The 18922-nt window shown below is 42.4% G+C and overlaps 1 protein-coding gene across 4 annotated transcripts in view; it reads right to left on the bottom strand.

The window, feature by feature from the left end:
• The window catches only part of TBK1 (TANK binding kinase 1), a 29681-nt gene extending 15723 nt beyond the window's left edge, over positions 1–13958 (bottom strand). For 3 of the 4 annotated variants that reach the window (XR_003990536.1, XM_030479308.1, XM_030479312.1), the window contains exons 1-8: positions 13915–13958; positions 9064–9184; positions 7097–7237; positions 6184–6313; positions 5367–5548; positions 4376–4536; positions 1387–1497; positions 60–239 (exon numbers count right to left, since the gene is read on the bottom strand). Coding sequence is in view for 3 of the 4 variants with exons in the window: in XM_030479308.1 (XP_030335168.1) it covers positions 60–239; positions 1387–1497; positions 4376–4536; positions 5367–5548; positions 6184–6313; positions 7097–7237; positions 9064–9150 (992 nt within the window). In the remaining variant the exon portion in view is untranslated. Of the gene's footprint in view, positions 1–59; positions 240–1386; positions 1498–4375; positions 4537–5366; positions 5549–6183; positions 6314–7096; positions 7238–9063; positions 9185–9752; positions 9793–13914 lie in introns of those variants that run through there. The other variant, XM_030479309.1, reaches the window with a different exon arrangement.
• Positions 13959–18922: the final 4964 nt, after the last annotated feature.

Raw genomic sequence — 18922 nt, 5'->3', positions numbered from 1 at the left:
ACAGTACCATTTGCCTGAATGAGAGTGAAGTAATGAAAATAGAGAACAAGAACACTTACGTATTATAGCTGTGAATATAAACTTTGTGCAAGGTCATCTGCTGTAGTGAAAAGATGTGGATTATTATTCGGTGCAGTATGTCACTCGTCTCTGCAAAGAACTGGTCAAACCCCCAGCATTTTTCCTGGTCTGCTTCAAGAATGTTTGCAAGGACAGGTGTGAGCAGTACTTGCAGACCCCTAGAGGACATCAGGGAGACATAAGACTATTTGGATGTAGTTGGATCTTTTCACCTTGTAACCAATTGCAACACTTCATTTGACTCATGAATGTAAATCTGAATTGCAAGAAACTTTATGGATCCCACTCCTGTGTTATCATGAACGACCTCTTCAAAGTTTTAACATTATGCACACTTCTAATGGGGCTCTCAGTGAGCTTATAAGCCACTGGAGCTTGCTTTAAAATGGTTTGACTGACAGCCCCATTAGAGATCAGTGGATGCTGTACTCAAACTCACTGTAGTACTAAACTTATAACAGTAAATACTGTCTAAATATTACTTGAAAATATTACTGTGAACAGATGTTTAACAAAAAAAGTCTGCTTCCTTTATTATTCCAAGTACTTCAATTATATGGAATAAGAAAAGGAAACAAATAAGCATTATCATGAAAAATATATATAAATTGTAAGTTCTGCACACTATAAACTAATGAATTGATATAAACCAGACTTTCATCCTACACCCCTTATGGATCTCCATATTTGGCTTTCAGAAACATTTGTTTCTAGAGTCTGTTCACAGAACAATTTCTTTCTCCATTTACCATGAAAGAGCAGTAACTTTAAAGTACTGAGGAAGTCTCAGGAAGATAAATGGGTAAATGGGTTATGGGAGGTGTTTTTAAGATCTACTGAGATCTTAGATCTTCCATGGCTCTTCCTACTGAGGATTATGACATATGAAGCAAACATATGATGATAAAAATAAATGTAAAAGATACCATGAGAAGATGTTAGAATGTGCTGATGTGATTTTTTTTTTTAATCCCTGGCAAAAATGCAAGTCTCTGAACTGTCTTTTCTTATCATTTCCTTCCTACTGCCTTATCTTTGTAATGTCTGAAGTCACATTCTTGGAAGCATGAATCTTCATACTCTTTCCTGATTCTCAGGTGCTCATAAATTAGCAGCGATAAAACTACTTGGATGGATAGGAAGAAAAAACACTTGAAAACCTAAAAGTAGAGTGTACTGACCTACGGAAGAGTTCAAAGAAAACAACTGCAGCAGATCTCTGTTCCAAAGATGCAATCCTGAGAGAATAACTGGAAAAGCCCAATCAAGTAGCATTGAAACAGTCTGTGAGAAGTTCAAACTTACTTTGAAAGACTACAAGAAACAGGCATCTCCCAGCTCCACTCAATTGGTCCATTTTCTGCTTTCTGTATTCCAGAAATAGCACCAGAAGGCTTTCCAGTGATTATCTTATACCTGTGATACATTATAAAAATAATACAGACTTCAACTACTACCTCTTATACATACATAGGTCTGGTAACTGATCCTCAAAGGGTCATCAATAATAGAAATAATGGGTTGGCCTAAATTTGTAGGTGGTGCAATAACTGGGAAGCTTCACTTACAAGCTGACAGAGAGTGGTGCTAAAACAGTAAACAATGAAAATTAAAGACTTTGGGCTGTGTGGAGAAACAGCTTTGTCTACCTAAGTTTGGGAAAAACTTAGGCAAGATTTCAGGAATCTCTGAAGGAAGCTGAATTTTTTTCTTTTTTACAAGTTTTAATTAGAGTCAGATTTCCAAGGCTGTTCAAATTAGGCATTTACATTACCAACTTCTAACATGTTCCATGAGAAGAGATGACATTTAGCCACACAAAGTCACTTGGGGATAAAGAAAGAACAGGAGATGGACTCTGAGAAATTACTTTAGCTTGGAGACATCTAGCAATTTGGATACAATTTGGCATTGTCTAACTTTGTACTGACCAGGCCAGTATTTCTCAAATTTCTCATGAACAAATCAGGAGCAATAGGCTTTTTGCAATAGAAAATTTCAGCTGTGCTTTCTCTTTTTGCAGGACAAGGCACATACAAACTACGTGTTCCTGCCTTATCTCTCAAGCAGATACAACAACAATGCCTGTGAGATAATCACAGGATGGGCAGTTCCTTAAACTAAGAAAACTGAAGTCAGCTTTGCAAAGAGTACCAGGATGGAAATGTTATTGGCCTATGAGAGTTCCCAAGTACCACCTTGCTTTATTTTTTAAATGCAACACACAGAACAACAAAATAGAACTAGACTAAGGCAAAACAGAAAAAAATTCCAAACAGCACATCATAGACACAACTTCAGTTTCCCATTCAGGAGCTATTCCTGTTATCTTCAGCCACAGTCCACAACCATGCCACTCAAAAGAAGCCAGTCTCATGGGTAGTGCACTCATGTCGGCGACATGGACAGTGGGATTGAGTGCGCCCTCAGCAAGTTTGCCGACGACACCAAGCTGTGTGCTTCGGTTGATACGCTGGAGGGAAGGGATGCCATCCAGAGGGACCTTGACACGCTTGTGACGTGGGCCGATGCCAACCTTATGAAGTTTAACCAAGGCAAGTGTAAGGCTTGGCCTGGGACCTACACCTGGGTTGGGGCAATCCCAGGCACTGCTACAGGCTGGGCAGAGAAGAGATTCAGAGCAGCCCTGCAGAAAAGGACTTGGGGGTGTTGGTTGATGAGAAGCTTAACATGAGCCGGCAGTGTGCACTCACAGCCCAGAAGCCAACTGTATCCTGGGCTGCATCAAAAGAAGCGTGACCAGCAGGTCGAAGGAGGTGATCCTGCCCCTCTACTCTGCTCTCGTGAGACCTCACTTGGAGTACTGTGTACAGTTCTGGTGTCCTCAACATAAAAAGGACATGGAGCTGTTGGAGCGAGTCCAGAGGAGGGCCACGAGGATGATAAGAGGGCTGGAGCACCTCCCGGATGAAGACAGGCTGAGAGAGTTGGGGCTGTTCAGCCTGGAGAAGAGAAGGCTGCGTGGAGACCTCATAGCAGCCTTCCAGTATCTGAAGGGGGTCTACAAGGATGCTGGGGAGGGACTCTTCCTTAGGGACTGTAGTGGTAGGACAAGGGGTAATGGGTTCAAACTTAAACAGGGGAAGTTTAGACTAGATATAAGGAAGAAGTTCTTTCCTGTGAGGGTGGTGAAGCACTGGAATGGGTTGCCCAGGGAGGTTGTGGATGCTCCATCCCTGGCGGTGTTCAAGGCCAGGTTGGACAGAGCCTTGAACCACGTGGTTTAGGGCAAGGTGTCCCTGCCCATGGCAGGGGGGTTGGAACTAGATGATCTTAAGGTCCTTTCCAACCCTTATGATTCTATGATTCTATGATTTCAAGACTGCCTGGGAAGACAATCACTTAAAAGACAACAAAAATTTGCAGCACTGAAAATCTGTTTCAAAATGCCATAATTTTGCCTGAATATCCAAGTGATATACACCACAGTGCAACAGACCAGCCCAGTACCATGGCGAAAGAAAGATGTGTGGAAAAACATCAGTATTTTGGGGGAGTTCTGATGCTTAATTCAGGTTTTAAAGTGCAACACAGTAAAATCCTTGTTGAAGCAGAATGTTTGTACTGGTTTTGGCTGGGACAGAGTTAATTTTCTTCATTGCAGCTCATACGGTGCTGTGTTTTGGATTTGAGCAAAACAGTGTTGATAAGGCAGGGATGTTTTAGCCATTGCTGAGCAATGCTTACAGAGCATCAAGGCCTTTTCTACTTCTCACACTGCCTGCCAGTGAGTAGGATGAGGGCAGGTAAGAAGTTGGAAGGAGACACAGGAAGGGCATATCTCATACCACATGACATCATGCTCAGCAATAAAAGCTGAGGGTGGGGAATTTCCAGGATGGCAGTTGGTCAGAGACTGAATGGACGTCAGTCGGCTGGTGGTGAGGAACTGGGGATTTTTTGCATCATTTGTTTTTCTGGGTTGTGTTTTCCTTTCAGTTTAGGGGTGGGGGATTTTGGATTTGTTGGTTTGGGTTTTTTTTGCTTGGTGGCTTTTGTTTTCTTCTTAAACTGTCTTTATCTCAACCCACGAGTTTTCACACTTTTACCCTTCCAGTTCTCTCTCCCATCCCACTGCAGGGGAGTGGGCGAGCAGCTGTGTGACACTTAGCTACCTACTGAAGTTAAACCACAACAAAGTTAAAGAATGTTTTTCCCTAAATATTTTCACTATTTTAATGTTTACTACATGTGCGTAGGATTTTTGATAAAAAGCACTTCATGGACTGACTTAATTTACAAACAGATAAAATTCTTCTTCTAAATTACCTACATCACTTCCTTGTTTCTACGAGGTCCTTCAAAGGGTCGGAAAGGCAAGCTCCCCGTTGCAGCGTGGTAAAAGGTCACCCCTATGCTCCACAGATCAACTGTTGCTCCGTACTTTTTCTGATGCTCTTTCCTCAAAACTGCTCGCTCGTACATATCAGGATGCTAAAGATAAAAAAAAGAAGGAAAACCACAAAGAAGTTAGAATTGCTTTATGAACAATATAAAGAACAAAACCCCAAATTATCATTTCACAGCAAGATAATTTGTCATTCTAAACTTTCAGATCTTTAATCAAATAGCAAAGTTATGTTGTATCAAAGAATTCGCTTAAGTTATTCTGACAGGATATCACAAAAGTGTTCCCATGTATGATAACCACTTTTATTAAAGGTCTGCAAAAATATATTAAATTTTAGTTAAATGCTGACTACTAGAATAAAACACCACTAAAAAAAAAAGGTGAAAGCCAGTAGTCCTCCAGAGGACTTTGAAACAAGAGAAACCAAACTAGAAAAAGAACCATAGCAGAGGAGAATATCAGTTACAATACTGCATGTGGGAAAACATGGCAGCAAGAAAATTAGGCCTAAGATGCCTATATTGATGCCTCTCTGCCTGCCTCTCTCCAGTTAACTAAGGTGTCAAGCGAATCTTAACACTTAACATCATGCAAGTAGCTCAAACACAAACTGAAAAATATCTACAGAGATAAAGGCAAAGACATTCATAACTAAAATGCTGTTGTTCTTCCTCTCACACAAGGCAAGAATGGAGGCTGGACCTGGAAATTATTTAAAGGCTACCGTGCTCAGATCAGCAAAAGAACTGGCATGACCCAAGGTGAAAAAGGTTTAAAGTTGTAAAAACAATTACAAAACAAAGGTTTAAGCACTAATTCCAAACAGTCCAACCTTCACCTACTCAATTCTCATCACAAAGCGCCCTGGGCTTCAAACAGTTCTTCAAGAGAAAGTGAAATCATATGGGCTTACTAAATATTCTTCTGTGCCATAGAGAGAAACAAATTGTTCATCATCTTCAAGTTCTCTTGCAGCACCGAAGTCTGTCAGTTTGTAAACAGACTGACCATCTTCACCAATAACACGCATTATGTTGCCTGGTTTGATGTCACGGTGCACTATTCCATTCTCCCGGAGATGATTCATCCCAGCCACTTCCATTAAAAAGAAAAAACAGATAATACAGAATTTATGTATACATCTTGACACAGACTGATGTATACATCTTGACACAGACTGCATAAGCACTGAATTGTAACTGAGGCTATGAAGACATATGTTTTTACTTTCTCACTGGGAAATGGGCATGAGAAGGGACACTCAATTAATGAAAAGACCAGGACCAGAGAATATTCTAAACATTTTTACTTTCTTTTCTTTCAAGTAGCTAAATTATAGTACCTCTTGCTCTTGGCAACATCTTTCCCATAAAGTAACAAAGGAAAATTTTATGAGAGGCAGACAAGAGGTAAACCTCATTATTTTTTAATTTACTTTTCCAGATTAATTGTCACTGGGCATTAGTCCAACATGTGACAAATAATCTTGAAATAAACAAAGAATTATAGCAATGCTTTAAACAGAAATGGCATCTTAATGCAGCTGTCTACACCAACTAGACATAAATAAAAGACATGACTCCACATGACCATATTAATTCATTTAGTTAGTTCACAGTCATTCAAATTCCTCATCTCCTGCCATTTCAAGATAAACAAAACAGGTATGAGTTTGTTTCAGTCAGCAAATTAGAAAAAAGAGCAAAGAGCAAAAAGCAAAGTCTACATACCCACATCTCTCAAAACGACCAAGAACTCAGACTCTGGCAAACCAAAGGCATTAGAGGGCTCCTCTAAAACTGTGTATAAACTCCCACATGGACAAAATTCCATAACTAGTACTTTGTGTCTAGTCGTTGTCTGGGAAAAAAAAAAAAGAAGCCTGTGACTATTGTGAAAACAATGTCAGAAGTTACATATAACCATAGGATCTTAGTTAAAAAAATATGAAAGAAAATCCATAACTAGACAGGAAATCCCATTCTGGAGATCTTCAAAAGGAGTGTAGGTTATTTATTTATATTGTTTCATATATTCTAAGTTGGAGATGGGGGAAAAATCTAAGAAAGCCTCAAGTTCTAGGCACATAGAGGGTTGACAACAGGATTGATAGGTGGACAAATGAAAAACTACAGCACAGAAGAGCAGAGAGCAGCAACTGTCCTTCTTTCCTCTTTACTAACCTCAGTACCTGGGTCATTTCAACTGACCAGTCTCAATTTCAGCACAACTACTGCAATCCATATTAACACACAGTTCTGCATGTCCTATGTCATTATTTCAGCTGGTTGCAAAACAAAAGCATCAAATTATCAGGATTACTGAAACACCTCCCACCATCAGTATGTATTAAATATTAATACATGTAGATAGCTTAAAAATCCTTATTCAAGATAAGCTTAGGATAACGGCTTCTCAAGATGGCTCTGAAGAACCATAACCTGTGCAAGCATATTCTTTCAACAATGGTGAAAAAAAAAAGAAAAACAAAAACCAGTGGTGGTTGGGGCAGAGTACTTATATCATCATATATGTTACCATTCTTTAAAAATGTAACTTTATCCTCTATAGTTAAGGATAAAGCAAAAAGACAGTTACTGCGGTTACTACCATGCACCTCAGATCATAACTATGATTCATTACCTCTTCTTCAATGGCAAACAGTTTGACGATGTTCTTATGATTTAGTTTCTTCAATACTTCAAACTCTCGCATCTGAACATCCACAGGACGAAGGAAACTTATACTGTTAAAAACTTTGACAGCATATAAATCCCCCGTTTTCTGTTAAAAACAAACAAATTACTAATCAAACAGAAGCATAAGCTTGTAAACGTACATATGCCATTATCCAAGCATTTTGAGATCCTCTGTTGTGCATATGAGCATACCAAGATTACAAATAGTTCAAAATAGTATTTTGTGTAAGGTGGAAATTAAGATTCTACTAAAAAAAATTACGTATATCCTGGTTTAGTTTAACATAGATTAGAAGCATGGAAACTCAATGTTAGCCCACAAAATCCAAGTGCTTTTAAAAACAAAGAACAGTTAGCATAAAGAAGGGTTAAGAATGACACATGTAAGAATGACCCGTAAACTTAGCTGAAAAATAAAATTTCAGCAAGAGGTAGGCCACTTGCACCAATCAGTAAGAGACACACACATGCTACAGTTGAGAATCTTGGCTTGCTTAAGAGACAACTTTCAGAAGTTGAACACTGCTCTCTTTTTCTATATTGTTCTCTTTATGCTCATAAAGCAGTATTTTATTTTCTCAAAGAAGGCAGTGTCGGGCACTACATACCACTCATGCAAAATCCTGAAGCAATTCAAACCCACATAATAAGTGACGGGAGCACAGACATGAGCTCAGTCAGAGATTTCAGTTCTCAAGTGGGACTAAGCCCCAGCATGCTCAGGCACCCACAGCACCAGCTGACGGTGCAATTCTGGTCCCTCTTAGGGCTAAGTACCTCCCTGCAACCACCCTAGGAATAAGCATACATTAGCAGACATGTGGGTGACAGATTCTTGCTATGGACAAAGCCTTCCTGTGCTTAGGCCATGTGTGTTATACAACACACTTGCATGCACTACTATAAAAGTTTTCTCTCGCCCAGGTAAAAGTTTTCTCTCGCTGACAAGTTGCAGGTCACACACTCGGATTAGCGAGGCTGATGAGAGGTGCAACCATGAAAACATAAGCTTTACAGGGGAATAATTCTGTGTGGAAATCCACTCGCCCAGAAAAGCACATTAACTACTAAATTATTCCTTAGTGTTGCTTCATGGTTAAATGTGGAACATAGAAAGCACTGTAGCTTATATATAACTTTATTCTGATTTCACACAGACTGTCAATACTATAAGAGAACATTACTTTCACAACTAGGCTTATCTTCATTTTGTGAGACATATCATGAAGTTCATAGGAACAGAATGACCTACACAAGTAAGGTCATTTTAGCCCCTCTCTCAGGTTACAACATACACATCAGTATATCATTCGCATGGCAAAACTCCTCAAAGATGTCCTATTTTGTACTGATTACATGGCATGTCACCAAGACAATGGTGTCCTAGACATGTATGAAGCATTGACTTACAGCCAAAGACTAACAGCAACTTCATCCAATAGCATAATATGTTAAGAATATATCAAGAATATTCCAAAATCGTAAAAATCACGCAAAAAAAGGGTTTTAAAAGAATAGGGAAAAACTTTGAAAAAAGAAGTTAACAAAGAAAAAAAATAACATATTATGTAATGTAATAAAAACTGATTAAGACTTTCATTGCTATTTAAATTCTTAAGCGAGGAGTACTTTTTCCATAAAACCGAAGAACACAGGAATGAATAGTTAATAACATTTCATATTTTACAAGGGCAAACAGTACAATATTAGAAACAAATCCTCAGAAGTTACTGTATAGAACTCAATTTATTGGATGAGTATTAACAATTAAAAGCTAAGAATTAATATTAGCAAAGATATATTTGTTTTAGGCTTAAATCTTGAATACTTTTTGGTTGATTTCATGACACCACTCACACATGAAAAAGATTCAGTTTTACACGTTACTCAGATTAGCAATTCCTCACCAACCTTGTGTCGGCCCCGGAAAACATTTGCAGTAGCTCCCTGCCCTAGGATGTCAGACAACAGCCAGAGGTAATTCAAAGTGCTCTGCATCTTTGCTCTTTGATTAGACAGTTTTCTTTTGCACCTTAAAAACAAAAGGTTAAATACATCGAATTATAATTTAATAAAATACAAGAAAGGGACTTATTTTAATTGGAAGGAACAAAACCCCAACCCAATCGCAACTCCAAAAACATACAAAAATAATTAAGAACAACCAAGTAGAGGAATAAAAGATGAAACAAAGAGAAACAAGCTCAACAATCAAACTAATGCCACAGACACAACTCTCTGCATTTACTCCACAAACTTTGTTTGAAAAATCAACTGGAAAAGTGAAAGCTTTATAATCCCTTTTCTGTGGTACACAGGTGTTTAATGATACAGTAACAAAACCTACAGAATCATAGAATAGTTAGGGTTGGAAAGGACCTTAAGATCATCTAGTTCCAACTCCCCTGCCATGGGCAGGGACACCTCACGCTAGACCATGTCACCCAAGGCTCTGTCCAACCTGGCCCTGAACACCGCCAGGGATGGAGCATTTACCACTTCTTTGGGTAACCCATTCCAGTGCCTCACCACCCTCACAGTAAAGAACTTCTTCCTTATATCTAACCTCAACTTCCTCTGTTTAAGTTTGAAGCCATTACCCCTTGTCCTATTGCTACAGTCCTTGATGAAGAGTCCCCCTCTGGCATCCTTGTAGGCCCCCTTCAGATACTGGAAGGCTGCTATGAGGTCTCCACTCAGCCTTCTCTTCTCCAGGCTGAACAGCCCCAACCTTCTCAGCCTGTCTTCATAAGGGAGGTGCTCCAGCCCTCTTATCGTCCTTGTGGCCTCCTCTGGACTTGCTCCATCAGCTCCATGTCTTTCTTATGTTGAGGACACCAGAACTGCACACAGTACTCCAAGTGGGGTCTCACGAGAGCAGAATAGGAAAGAGTCAAAACCACGTGCACAAGGTCTTTTGAAAATCACTAAGACCTGTAATCAAATTCCATTATTGGGTATGTATGCCAAAGAACAGACATCAGAGATGATGGCAGATATATATACAGATCTCTTAGATTGCTTGGGGTCCAGAAGTTGCACTTCAGTACAGCTGTAAAGGAACTGGACTAGCTACTTACAAAAAGCTATTTTACATGAGCTAGATAAAAGTCACAAGTTAACACAAGTATTTTCTACTCATTAGGACCACCAATTACTACTGGAAGAAATAACGGACATTTCTCCCATTTCTAAACTTTCACATTTGGAATGTCACATCTTTTCTAGAGAGACAGCCTGGATTGCCCACCCTTCCTGACATGTAACCTGTCAGATACTCAGAATACTTCACAGATTCAAAAGAGAGGGAAAAAAATGTTTGATTAAATTAAAATTATTAAAAATAACATTAGAACTGCCAGAATTCCCCCCCGTCAAAACAGCAGGAGCTGCAGGTGAATACCCTTCCTTTTTGATTTAATTAAAAAACTGATTTTGCCATTAAATCTAGCAAAAGGCTATAAGACCAAAGACGTAGCTTCCTGGATCTTAAGAGCAAAATGGCAAAGAATCTTAAGAGCAAAACGGCAACTGGACGAGGGTAAGGTCCTACAGCAGCAGCCTTTCCTCACAGCCTGGCAGTGGACCCTGCATCTGCCTGCGTTAACCAACAAGAAACAGCTGATACTCAAAAGAAATGAAGAAGCCCTTCCTCTAACTACTAGAATGACAGTTTCCTGTGCATGTTGTTACAAGGTGGTGGCTGGCGCTTGCTGAGAGCTCTCTGGTGCACAAGAGGACACCAGCAGAAGCCTCATGGCGTGCACCACAGGAGAGCGGAGGAGGCTGCAGGCCGGCCACCGCAGCACTGTTCCCTCATCCCGCTCCAGCCACCCACTGAAGCACCCGCCTTTGCGCTGCTCCCATGCCACGACACAGACACAGGCATCTTCTCATGACTTTGAACACATTTCTCTATGCACAGTGACTGCAGATTTCATACTGTCATTCAGCTATTCGCTCATGTAAGATGTACAGTTTCTTGCAAAGCTGTACCAAAACATCCAGGTAGTGACAAGTTGGATACAGAATGCAATGACAATGCAAAGACCTCACATTACTCTTACTTTGGTATCATTCAGCAACATCATTTTTAAAATCTAGATAAAGTTCTTAATATAGAGAAGGGAAGAAAGGTTCTACCTCAAATCTGAATCAAATAAACCTGCAACACCACATCCCAAACCCCTGCAATGCTCAGGTAACTGTGACAAGACAATTTGCAATAGTAGAACAATTCAACTTCTCCCAGCTGGCAATTACCATAGATGCCAAAGAGTTATCTATGATGCTGACACAGAGGTAAACAAGAGGTCTGTGAGGAAATAATGCACAGACCACTCTGTAAATCATTTGCAAAATCTCCAAATTAAAAAGTTCCTCATGATTAAAACTCTGCTTGTAACAAGCCAGCTGGCACATTACCAGTAAACACATATTTTGTCATGTATTTCAGCGCAACGTTCATTAAACTCATACCAAGATGCAGAAATATAATGAATCCTTTCTAAGCAGACAGAAAACGTGCAGAAGGATCAAATAAACACAGAGTTTCTTCACCGATGTCTATTCAAATGCTAAAAATTTTAGCAGCCCATTAGAGACTGAATTATTACGTTGCCTGAAGTGATAAAGATGATGTAGCTTGAGATGCATTCTGATCATCTCTCTGATCAGAGAGATGATCTCTCTGATGCATGAGAACAGCTCTCTCCCTTTACCTTCTTACTTTCTAATTAAATTTGCATGAAGGTCAGTGGGCGATACCAAAACAAGTCTGCAACAGATGAGCTTGAATAGTATCCAATGGATTTAAAAAAAACCCAAAACAGCAAGTCACTAATGGGTTCTCAAGGTCTGGTTTTTTTCACTAGTAAAACTACAGATATAATTATGCCAATATTAACCCCAGGGTATATATCCAGCGCCAAACCAGAGCCAGTGTTGCACTATGACACTTTTGGGTTTTTTTTGGTCAAATTAGTATTTTTATAATAACAATAAAGTCTACACTATTTTAGCAGAATCTTCACTTTTAAAGTCTCATTCAGCTTTTAGTCTTCAAATTATAATAATTTGATTGAATAACTTACATAACGTGTTAGACCTCCTTTGATTTCCTTTCTTAGACTAATTCAGAACTGCTCTTTGCTGGTTCTGACTCGACTCAGCTTGCTGAGATTTCTTTTCATGTCTTCCATTACCTTCCTAAATCAATTCACTAAGTTTCATATTAAAATACACACATATATATATATCTGTATGTTTGGTCCTGTCAGTAGACTTAATGCTGAACTTTCTATTTTCTAAAATCTCATTTATGGTCTTAAGTCTGATCCTAGATGATTCAGAAGCTCCTCACATTTGTCTAGTTCTCTCTCCTACCACCAGAATGAGTTACTGTCCCCCATGACTCATGAGCACTGCAAGGGTTCGGGGGGTGCTTTTTGGGTTTGTTTTTTTTTTTCCCTGCTCTGCTGATACTACCACTTCTTTATTTATCAGCAGGGGCGCTTGTAATAGAAAAAGACTGCATTGCTACTGTGATATTTTAAACTCCCTATGCTTTGAAGCAGGAGTACTGACTGCTTCTACTTAATACGAAGAAGTTTGCTGTTACCTCAGGCACGTGGGATAAGCACACAAAGCAGGTACTTTCCCTGTTAACAGCTGCAACGTGCAAGTTCTCCAGGCAAGTAGGGGCAGATGATGAAGTGAAGGCTCTTTCTGCCTACAAACAAGACCCCATACGCCACCAAAGCAGACAGGCAAGGTGCTGAGGTTCTGAATAAATGTTATGTTAGCATCACAGAGTCTGGTAAACACAACAGTTTTATACTTCCTGTGTGCCCTCTCGTAACGCCTAGGAAAGAAGCTTCCTCTCGCCAAAGTTCCTGTTTCCTGCATCTAATCTCCTCCCAGGAGTTTCCAGTCCAACTGCTAGTATCTGAATTACCAAACACCCTGCCCTGGGCTATACAAGGTGCTGCTTGACGCCACATGAAGCAGCACATGCTCCCAAAGGCCCCAAAACAAATGGCAAGCCTGGCTCCAGCGCTGGTCAGCACCACTGCTCCTGGCCTTTCCAGTCCGTAACGGGGGAAGAGGACTCGGCCTCTGTCAGTGACGGCAGCTCCTGCAAAGCTATGGGGGGCCACAGGCTCGCCTCAGCGAGCCGCCAGCCCCACACTCCGAGGGGTGCGAAGGGCACGGCGCAGAAGCTCATCTCCACAACAGGGCCTCCTTCCTGAGGTAAAAGTTTAGCAATTTCTACAACCACGAAGGCGACACCACTATCTCAGGAACGCTTCAAACCAACCACCGGCACACATACGCTTCGCTTGGCTCTCCCTCCTCCCTTCCAATTACAAAACTGATTTTGACGGGTCGCGACCTGCCGACATTCGCCGGGCTAAAAGCCATGGAGACCAGGGCAAGGGACGAGCCGCAGGCATGCCGTCGGAGCCACAGGCCGGTCCCCGCCTGGCCCGCTCCGGCGGGGGCCACTCCAGGGGCTGCCCGCACCGTCGCTGCCTCGGGGGGCTCCGCCGCCGCCCCCGACCCTCCTCGGGAGCCGGCAGCGCCCGGGAAGGCCCCACCGCCGCCCCGGGAAAACGAAACCACCTCACCCCGGCGGCAGCGCGGAAGGAGCCGCTGCCCCGCGGCGGCGGTGAGGAGACGGGGCTCCCCCCGCGCCGCCGCCGTCCACCTCAGCTCGACGCGGCCGCCCCCCACCCTGCCCTGCCCACCGGCCCCACGCACCGAGCCGCCTCTCGCCCTGCCTGCCCAGCGCCCCGGCCGCTTCCGGCTTCCTGCAGCGGCGCTGAGGAGGCGGGGCGGCAGAAGCACCGCCCCGGCGGCCCGCGGCTCCCGGCCGGGCCGAGCCCTTCCCCGCAGGGAGGTGGCGGCGCGGTGGGGGCTGGTTACCGGGTTAACCCGCTCCGAGGGGGAGAGAGAATGGCGGCCCCTGAGGCGAGAGGGCCACGAAACAGCGAAACGTCTAAAAGTGGAAGTAGGATGTTCCTTAAACATGGTCGCTTCGGGGCTTTTGGCTCCCGTGATGTTCAAACCGAGCTCAGCCCGGTTCCGGTGAGGATTTACGGGGTGGGTTTTTGCTGTGTAACCGCCTTGAGCGGTGGTTCCGTTTCTTCGCCCCCCTCCTGAGGCGGGGCGGCCGCGCCCCCCGCTGCCCGGGGACCATTACAAGTTACGCTTACCTGCGAGAACCTCACTGGTGCTTTTCCAAGGGATATCCCGGAGAAATGTTTCCCCGCCCCGTGTAATTTTACTCAGTTTCACCCTTTTTAAACCTCACAAGTCTTAGTATTTTTCAAACATTCGTGCTCCCACTTCTTCTTTACTCGAACGTCTTACAGCAAAGTTACTTGCTGATTTATCTCTTGCCTTTTATTTTCGGCTGTTCAGTAATGCTGCTATTCTAATAAATGGTCTGTATAGCTTGTATAAGGAAAAAACCCTTTATAATTTACGCATAATGTAATTTAAACATAATTATAGTGGGAAAATAGTCAAAATATATATGTTTTTCACCCAAGACTGTCTTTTAGAATCACAGAATGATTTGATGACCTTAAAGCTCATCTAGTTCCAACCCCCCTGCCATGGGCAGGGACACCTTCCTCTGGAGCAGGTTGCTCCAAGCCCCGTCCAACCTGGCCTTGAGCACTGCCAGGGATGGGGCAGACACAGCTTCTCTGGGCAACCTGTGCCAGTGTCTCACCACCCTCACAGGGAAGAACCTCTTCCTTATATCTGATCTAAATCTCCCCTCTGTCAGTTTAAAGCCATTCCCCCTTGTCCTGTGACTACATGCCCTCGTAAAAAGTCCCTCTCCAGATTTCTTGTGGCTTCCCTTTAGGCACTGGAAGGCTGCTAGAAGATCTGCCTGGAGCTTCCTCTTCTCCAGGTTGAATAAGCCCAGCTCGCTCAGCCTGTCTTCATAGGAGAGGTGCTCCAGCCCTCTGATAATCTTCATGGCCTCCTCTGGACCTGCTTGAGCTCAATGCAGTATTTAGGTGTGGGGCTCATGAATGTAGAGCAGAGGGGGAGAATCACCTCCCTTGACCTGCTGGTCACACTTCTTTTGACGCAGCCCAGGATACGGCTGGTTTTCTGGGCTGTGAGCGCACACTGCTGGGTCATGTTGATCTTCTCATTAACCAACACCCACAAGTCCTTCTCCTCAGGGCTGCTCTGAATCCGTTCTTTATTTTTGATCCTCTGTAGTTCCTGTTTGGAATTATCATCTTCCCAAATCTTAGAAGCCTATTCTCCTGAGGAACTGACACATAAAAGATAGCAACCTTTTGTTTATGGGCATTGTTCATTGCTATTACCATGTTTCCTAGGCTTTATCACAAGTCCAAGCTTCCGCTGGTTCACTTGTTAGAGGGCACTAAGCTCGTTCCAAATTCTGCTTAGTGAAACTGATAAACTGACTTTGATACATTTTATGCTGTTACCGTAATTGCTTAATTCACATCCCCCATTTTTTGGCATTAGAGCTTTATTTCATAATGATTCTGCACTATAGAAGGAATAGCTCCCCACCATATCTGTGTTCTGTCCTTGCATCTTTCAAAACGCTGCAGTGCTCCTCAGCAGTTACATGGTTTATTTCTGCCACCCTCTCCTCTGTACCCAGGTTTTCAAGCTGCTTTTTTTCTCATGAGGTGGATCCCCATGAGGCAGCTTTGTCTCCAGAAATATTCATCAGCTCATTCATACAGATTTTAACAAAAGCCCTCTCAAAATCAGGAAAATGCCAGTGAACTTTCCTTTGTACCTTAGACATGTACTTACTCCCACTTTTGAATAAAACCAAGCTGTTGGCTCAGTCTTTGTTGATGCTTTTTGGAACTGGCCATTTTAAATCAGTCTCATTCAGGCTGGATGGGACTTTGGAAGTCTCTAGTCCAAAGAGAGGGTCAGTGCTGACTTCAGACCAGGTTCCCCAGGACTTTGTTCACTTAAGACCTGGAGTATCTCAGCTCCAATGTCACCCTGCCCCTGGCTGCCACTGCTCCCACTGCAGTTACCAGCCCCTGTGCTTTCCCCAGGTCTTACATAAATGAAGATGATTCATACAGTTCTCACGATTCAAACTGTCCATTTTTCTAGGGTATATTTGTAATATAATCAGTGATCCTTATGCGAGGAGGATCTTCTCCAGCCTTTAAATATTTCACCGCATGAATCACAGGAAAATGGTACATTCAATATAGCAATAGGAAAAACTGACACCAAAAAGGAAAATGTCATTAGTTTAACTATAGAAATATTTACTTTGCTTCTTTCCACTTCTTTTCAATGCATTAGCAAAAAATTAGTAAAACTTCTGGTATTCCTCACCTCTCTTGTATTTGGATTCTCGCTCATGTTCATGAATTCAGCAGTCTGTAGTTAAAGCCCTGACAGAATTAGATCTGGCCAGGGATGACAAGGGAAACAAGAAAAGTTTTGACAGATACATTGGTGACAAAAGGAAGACTAGGGACAATGTGGGCCCTCTCCAGAAGGAAATGGGAGACCTGGTTATCCAGGATATGGATAAAGCTGAGGTACACAATGGCTTTTTTGCCTATCTTCACTGGCAAGTGCTCCAGCCACACCGCCCAAAGTCACAGAAGACAAAGGCAAGGACCGGGAGAATGAAGAACCAGCCGCTGCAGGAGACCACCTAAGGAATCTGAATGCACACAAGTCTATGGGACATGATGAGATGCACCTGCAGGTCCTGAAGGAACTGGTCGATGAAGTGGCTAAGCCGTTATCCATTATACCTGAGAAGTCATGGCAGTCTGGTGAAATTCCCACTGCCTGGAAAAGGGAAACATAACCCCCATTTTATAAAGGACAAAAAGGAAGACCTGGGGAACTACAGGCCAGTCAGTCTCACGCTGGTGCCCTGCAGGATCATGGAGCAGATACTCCTGGAAACTATGCAAGGGCACATTGAAAGTAAGGAGGTGAACAGTGACAGCCAGTATGGCAAATAGTGCCTGCCAAATAGGATTACAGTGGGATTCAGCAGGGTCAAAACATAGGAAAGAGCAAACAATTGTTTTTGAATTCTTCAGGCTGAAACAGATCTGTTCTCCTGAAGCTCCAGACTACCTGACCGTTCATCCTGCAGGATACTCTTACATTTATGGATGTAAGGGCAGGGTACAAGTTTATATACAGACAGGCTGATGCCTGCCACTCACAGCTTGCTCCTGCACTCTTGTACATCCATTCCCACCTGACACCACTGTAGCAGACAGCATGTTTTGAGGGGGAAGTGTTTCTGCCACTTCAGCTTCCCGAATAGCTAATTATGGAGTTAGATGAGCACCAGATTTGGCACAGAGGAAGCTACAGGGGGACAGTGGGAATGAGGGAGAGCCATCTACTTTGGCAGTGGCCATTTTAAAGACGTTTCTCATTAGGGTGTAATTTAATTATAGCTAAATCATGCTCTCTGAGACAAACACCACAATCAATTATACTAACATAATTAGTAAGTGTAGTCTTTTTTCCTGCTTTTATGCAGTACTGAAAGCAGCAGTACTACCCTTACTTCCAAAGGCAAAAGTCTAAGTCATGTATGAAAGCTAAGAGTGACTCCATTACAATGACATTGTAATTTAAAACCAAAATACGTTTGCTGAAGACAAGACCTTTGCTTCATAATCTACCTAGTGAAAAAGCTCTTCCCTCCGTGTGGTAAATCTGCTACAACAGCAGGGGAAGGAAAACAAGCCAAACAGAAGATTGACAGCAAACACCCTGCGATAGCTGCAGTGGCCAGGGGTGCAGCCCCCTGAGCTGGGGAGGGGCAGCTGGGAGGTGCAGGAACACAGCAGCATATGCAAAGCATCACAGCAGAGATGGAAGGCTTCTATTGCTACAGGAGAAAATGAAACGGGTATCAGACCCCGAGGGCCTCTAGCATTGGTATGGCAGCAAAGGGAGGGAAAGAGGATTGTGAGACTAGGAAGTATAAAAAGCACCATAAGCACTTCATCTGCAATAAAACAAATGAAGTAACAAGAAACATTTGATTAAACGCACAAAACTCAGGAACAAAAATCTTACAGAAGTGATACGGTCCTATTGAAGAGTAGTAAAAGTAAATGCTCTCTACTTTCTTCCCTCACTGAAAGGGAGGGGATGGCAGTGAGTACCCTCAAAACATCACCATATCCCACTCCTGGCTGTTGTTTCTGACCCACTTTCTCATTTATTTTCCATTTAAATTGGTTGGAGAAGCTAGCACCACACAATCTGGAGGAATGCTCATCTGATTTTGCTAGAGGTCAGTCACCTTTTTACTATGGACCTCAGTTCTTCAGGATTAAATCCCATGCATGGGAAGACTCCTAGCTTTCCCTGCCCCTATGAAGTAGCTACAAAAATGTCATGGAATTAAAACAAACTGAGCAACTGATAAATTCTGGGACAGAAGTAGCAACACTGTACTAAAATCTCTGTACAGACCAGTGATCCTACTGAAATATTGCAGTGAATGCAATTCTTTCTTTCTGTTAGCATCTTCCACATGCAAGACTGCAATACAATTTATTAGCCAAGCATCAGAAAAACTTGCGAGGTTCTACTCAAATGTAACAGCCAGAAGGTTAAAGGATGCTGTAGCTTCCAAAGATTCAACCAAAATGATTCAAAGAGACTTACTGTTTCATGGGATAAAATTTTATTTTATTTTTTAATAAAAAAGATAGAACCAGATGCTACTTTTAAATGAAAT

The sequence above is a fragment of the Strigops habroptila genome, chromosome 3 (genome assembly GCF_004027225.2).
Source record: "Strigops habroptila isolate Jane chromosome 3, bStrHab1.2.pri, whole genome shotgun sequence".
Classification (NCBI taxonomy): Eukaryota; Metazoa; Chordata; class Aves; order Psittaciformes; family Psittacidae; genus Strigops; species Strigops habroptila.
Note: the sequence above shows the minus strand (reverse complement) of the source record. Positions and strands in the feature narration are given on the sequence as shown.